We start from the raw sequence: 5841 nt of genomic DNA, 5'->3' as shown, positions 1-5841 counted from the left end.
AGGACGGCGCGGCCGAGGGTGAGACCTACCGCGCTATCATGGAGCGCCGCGAGCTCGAACGAGAGGAGGAGCGTGTGCGTCGCGCCATCGAGCAGAAGATGAAGGAAGGGCCGGTCGAGGAGCACAAGCCGATGCTGAAGGATTCGGCGGATAAGGAAAACGGGGATGCGGCATCCACCGAGGCCGCGGCCGGGCGGAAGCGCAAGAAGAGGTGGGACGTCTCCTCCACCGAACCAACCGGGGAGGCTGCTCCAGCACCGGCCGAGCCCAAGAAGAAGTCGCGGTGGGATCAGGCGCCTTCGGTCCCCGTCATTGGCGCTGCGCCGGGGGCGGAGCCCAAGAAGAAGTCGAGGTGGGATCAGGCTCCGTCCGCGACGCCCATTGGCAACGTGGGCCTGGCTACTCCGATGCACCCGTCCCAGGTGCCCGTGCTTCCCGCCGCATTCGGCTCTGACGCGTCGAGCCGGTACATGCCCCTCAGCGACGAGGAGCTCGATGCGATGCTTCCCGGTCCTGAAGAGGGCTACAAGATCCTCGAACCCCCGCCGGGCTATGCGCCGGTACGGGCTCCTGCGCACAAGCTGGTGACGGCACCGACGCCGGCGACGGGGTTCATGATGCAAGATCCTAGCAGCGGGCGCATCACCAGCCAACAGATACCCAAGGAGATCCCTGGCGTCGGTGACCTGCAGTTTTTCAAACCCGAAGACATGGCGTACTTTGGAAAGCTCACCGACGGGGCCAACGAGGACGAGCTCAGCGTCGAAGAGCTCAAGGAGCGGAAGATCATGCGTCTCCTGCTCAAGGTCAAGAACGGCACGCCCCCGATGAGGAAGACGGCCCTCCGGCAGCTCACGGATAACGCGCGCAACTTCGGTGCCGGTCCCCTCTTCAACCAGATCCTCCCGCTTCTGATGGAGAAGACGCTCGAGGACCAGGAGCGCCACCTGCTCGTCAAGGTCATCGACCGGATCTTGTACAAGCTGGACGACATGGTCCGGCCCTACGTGCACAAGATCCTGGTGGTCATCGAACCGCTGCTCATCGACCAGGATTACTACGCCCGGGTCGAGGGTCGCGAGATCATCTCCAACCTTGCCAAAGCCGCGGGCCTTGCCACCATGATCAGCGTCATGCGGCCCGATATCGACCACGTGGACGAATACGTCCGGAACACCACCGCTCGGGCATTCGCCGTCGTCGCCTCTGCTCTGGGCATTCCCGCCCTCCTCCCCTTCCTCCGGGCTGTCTGCCGTAGCAAGAAGTCATGGCAGGCGCGCCATACCGGCGTCAAGATCGTGCAGCAGATCCCCATCCTGATGGGCTGCGCCGTCTTGCCCCATCTGAAGCAGCTCGTGGACTGCATCGGGCCCAACCTCAACGACGAACAGACAAAGGTGCGGACGGTGACCAGCCTGGCCATCGCCGCGCTGGCCGAGGCTTCGAACCCCTACGGCATCGAGAGTTTCGACGACATCCTCAACCCGTTATGGACCGGCGCCCGGAAGCAGCGGGGCAAGGGCCTGGCCGGCTTCCTGAAGGCGGTGGGCTACATCATCCCCCTGATGGACGAGGATTACGCAAACTACTACACCAGCCAGATCATGGAGATCCTCCTCCGAGAGTTTTCTTCGCCCGACGAGGAGATGAAGAAGGTCGTCCTGAAGGTCATCTCGCAGTGTGCGGCGACCGACGGCGTCACGGCCGGCTATCTGAAGGAACACGTCCTGGACGAGTTCTTCAAGAGCTTCTGGGTGCGGCGGATGGCCCTCGACAAGCGCAACTACAGGCAAGTAGTCGAGACGACGGTGGACATTGGCCAGAAGGTCGGCGTCAGCGAGATCCTCGAGAGGATCGTGGGCAACCTCAAGGACGAGAGCGAGGCCTACCGCAAGATGACGGTCGAGACGGTCGAGAAGCTGGTGGCCTCGCTCGGCGCGGCCGACATTGGCGAGCGGCTAGAGGAGCGGCTGATCGACGGCATCCTGCATGCCTTCCAGGAGCAGAGCGTCGAAGACATCGTCATGCTCAACGGGTTCGGCTCCGTCGTCAACGCGCTCGGCACCCGCTGCAAGCCGTACCTCCCCCAGATCGTCAGCACGATCCTCTGGCGCCTCAACAACAAGTCGCCCACGGTCCGGCAGCAGGCGGCCGACCTCGTCTCGCGGATCGCCATGGTCATGAAGCAGTGCGGCGAGGACGCGCTCATGGGCAAGCTGGGCGTCGTGCTGTACGAGTACCTCGGCGAGGAGTACCCCGAGGTGCTCGGCTCCATCCTCGGCGCCCTCCGCTCCATCGTCACCGTCGTCGGCATCAGCCAGATGCAGCCGCCCATCAAGGATCTCCTCCCGCGCCTGACCCCGATCCTCCGGAACCGGCACGAGAAGGTGCAGGAGAACACGATCGACCTCGTCGGGCGCATCGCCGACCGCGGCCCGGAGAGCGTCAACGCGCGCGAGTGGATGCGCATCTGCTTCGAGCTGCTCGACATGCTCAAGGCGCACAAGAAGGGCATCCGGCGCGCGGCCAACAACACGTTCGGCTTCATCGCCAAGGCCATCGGCCCGCAGGACGTGCTCGCGACGCTGCTCAACAACCTGCGCGTGCAGGAGCGCCAGTCGCGCGTCAACACGGCCGTGGCGATCGGCATCGTGGCGGAGACGTGCGCGCCCTTCACGGTGCTGCCGGCGCTGATGAACGAGTACCGCGTGCCGGAGCTGAACGTGCAGAACGGGGTGCTCAAGTCGCTCTCCTTCCTCTTCGAGTACATCGGCGAGATGGCCAAGGACTACGTCTACGCCGTCACCCCGCTGCTCGAGGACGCCCTGATCGACCGCGACCAGGTCCACCGCCAGACGGCCGCCAGCGTCGTCAAGCACATCGCCCTCGGCGTCGTCGGCCTCGGCTGCGAAGACGCCATGGTGCACCTGCTCAACCTGCTCTACCCCAACCTGTTCGAGACCAGCCCCCACGTCATCGACCGCATCGTCGAGGCCATCGAGGCCATCCGGATGGCCGTCGGCCCGGGCCTGGTGCTCAACTACGTCTGGGCCGGCCTCTTCCACCCGGCCAGGAAGGTGCGCACGCCCTACTGGCGGCTGTATAACGACGCGTACGTCTGGGGCGCCGATGCCATGGTGCCCTATTACCCGAACCTGACGGAGGAAGGTATCGATCGGACGGAGCTGGCTGTCGTGCTCTAGAACGTTCGAGGGTTGGGGGGTTCGCGCGCAGTGTTAGGGGGGGGCGGAGCGGAATGGTCGGGATCGGGGTCGGGATGGGATGCGTCTAAAACAGAGCAAACAGGCAGGCAGGCAGGAAATATCAGTTTTATCTTTTTTTTTTTTCCTTTTCCTTTCTTTGTGTGTTTGGGTGCGTGTTGCTACGTCCTGAAGTATTAATAGTGCGGGCTGTGTGTGTTTGGGTTCGGATTGCAAAAGGCTCAAGACGTGTGTGTATATTCCTCCCTCCTCATTATCAAGAGAGCTGTACATGATGATGTCTTGGATAATTAAGGAGTTGGGTTTCTTGTTTACACTCTGACGCTGTTTCGGTTGTCTTCCTGAGCTTCCAACCTCTCCGCCGCCAGGGGCAAACCACTCGCGTTCGTGAAAAAAAAAACAGGATTGACAGGGAGACCTGTGGTTTCTTGTTGAAACCCGAAAGCTGTTCGGCCGGTGTATTACCCCTAGTCTACACCACTCCTTCACCACCTGTTTTCACTCTGGAGGTATCAAGATCCACTCGAAAGCCCAGACGTGAGTGTGGTCTCGAAGTGTAGCAAGACCGGCCTTGTGGTGGCTCTACTCAGAGGCACCCACCACCCACTCCCACGGTGAGGTGAGCATGCAGGAACCAGGCATGGCCAGTCTCGCAAGCGGCCCACTGTTTATTCTACCGGAGTTGCTGCTCTTTCCGCCCGCAAGTGTATTATTTCAGAGTACATGCTCTCTCCATGAGTCGTACGTTCCATCATCTTGCCTCCCCTTCTCCCCCCCCCCCCCTTTTTAACCCTCTGACCTTCAGACACGTCAGCATCGACAAGACCACAGGCGCCACAAACTTATGAGGACACAGAACTTCCGAGAGTACATTCCCATTCGGATTGCCCTGCCCTGCATAGTGGCCGCGTCACCGAGGTTATCGAGAACCACAGATCCACCGCCCCGGGTTGCACAAAGCGCGCCGGAAGAGGAGGGGTGCGGTGTTGAATCGCACACGGGCGAATACTAACTCCTTCGCGCCTACTATACCGCACCCAGCGTACCATCAACCCCATCGGGCGATGACTGGTCGGCGTGGGCAACAAGGATTTGCAAATGGCCGAGGAATCACACACAACATGTCACTGTTCTCCTCGACCCTATCGCTGGGCAAGAGGAGGGAGGGGGGCTTCCTACACTTACACTACCTTAAGTTACCGCATGTGCAAGCACCCCCCCCCCCCCCCCCCCCCCCCCCACGGGGGGGGGGTGGGGGTGTTGGGGGGTTTTGGGGGGGGGGGGAGTGTTAGAGCACTGTGGGGGGGCCACAGAAGCACAGGGGGGGAGGGGGGGGGGAGGGGGGGGGGGGGGTTTCCCCCCCTTCCCCCCCCTTAAATTTCCCCCTTGGGACCCCCCCCCCCCCCCCCCCCCGCGCCTCCAAAGGTGGCGTGGTTTAGGATTTAGGGCTTGTTCAGGGGTGAGTAAGTAGTTAAGCCAGCTGTTGAGGCCACAACAGGACAAGGCGAGAAGAGGTTGCGAGGCGAGACGGGATGTCGGCGAGACAGTCCGTTGGAGGTCCCAAGGAGGGAAGATCGGTGCCCTTCAGGGTATCTATCTATCTTTCCAAGGTACGGAGCAGTTGTGTATGCAGAGCACGCGGTCATGAGTTGCATCACTGCATCCATGCCTTCCTTCTTTGTTTCTTGCCTTTCCGATCGAGATCCAAAATGTCTCGGTACTTGTGCCCCCGGACCTCGAACCCCTGATCGCGAAACGTTTCCCGAGAGCATACCGGGGCGCATGCAACACTGACACCCTCCCCCTCCTCTCCCCTTCGCCCAAAGCACGCCGCCCGTTGTATTCTCGACGCACAAGCTTGTGGTATGGAGTAGTGGTCAGTGGTGTCTGCACAGACGAGAAACCAAGCAGGGGACTCGCCGTTGCCCAGCTGAAGCTGAGCAAGTGGCCGTCACACCGCGACTTCAGCCTCGGGGTTAGCGAATACGGCGGCGGCGGCATGCCTAAAGAGATTATTATTATTATTTTTTTTTTTTTTTCATTTGAGCGCCGCCGCCGCTTTTTCACTGTCACGACAAGCGACGAGTTTGTATGAATGTACATACATACATAATCACTCACTCACTGTTTAGGGCCTCTTCGCACCTACTCTTCCTCTCTCTCTCTCTCGCAATCTGACGAAATATGCGTTCCCAATCCCCGGTCAACCCAACTCTCCCCGCCCCCCCCCCTTATAGTAGTGGCGGAACCTTGACGATTTAGCTCCCCAGTCATCCCTCGCGGTAGTTAACTACTTGGTGCTGCACACGGCTGCACGCCATTACGTAGTATTGAACCGATATATCCCCGTCGCAACCGGGGACAGGATAAACGCTTTCCGGCCCGTGCTGGCTTTATTTTCCTCTTTCAGTAGGCGCCCAGCACCTCTTGGTCCCGAAGCTGATGCCAAGGCAGCGCTTCGATGGTACGCTGCCTTCCCGATCGCGACCCCCTTTTCCTCTCCACCGTTGTACGAAAGTACGGAAATACCGATCCACGTGTGGTGGGATGGGGTTGTTGTCGGTTGACAGGTAGCGTTTTGTGACTTTGCTGCGTAAGAAGATACAGGAGCTACGCAGCC

At 60.7% G+C, this 5841-nt stretch overlaps 1 protein-coding gene across 1 annotated transcript; it reads left to right on the top strand.

The window, feature by feature from the left end:
• The first annotated feature begins 434 nt into the window (after positions 1-434).
• P884DRAFT_262169 (U2 snRNP component prp10, variant) lies at positions 435-3234 on the top strand. Its single transcript, XM_069441635.1, has one exon. It carries the CDS (start codon positions 471-473, stop codon positions 3201-3203), a length of 2733 nt encoding a protein of 910 aa, XP_069295600.1. The 5' UTR covers positions 435-470; the 3' UTR covers positions 3204-3234.
• The last annotated feature ends 2607 nt before the right edge of the window (positions 3235-5841 follow it).

Source organism: Thermothelomyces heterothallicus (assembly GCF_042370625.1).
Source record: "Thermothelomyces heterothallicus CBS 202.75 unplaced genomic scaffold P884_scaffold_20, whole genome shotgun sequence".
NCBI lineage: Eukaryota > Fungi > Ascomycota > Sordariomycetes > Sordariales > Chaetomiaceae > Thermothelomyces > Thermothelomyces heterothallicus.
Note: the sequence above shows the minus strand (reverse complement) of the source record. Positions and strands in the feature narration are given on the sequence as shown.

Bases quoted from the DNA above. Each gene is read 5' to 3' on its own strand.
- P884DRAFT_262169 (XM_069441635.1), top strand. From the start codon at position 471: ATGCCCCTCAGCGACGAGGAGCTCGATGCGATGCTTCCCGGTCCTGAA.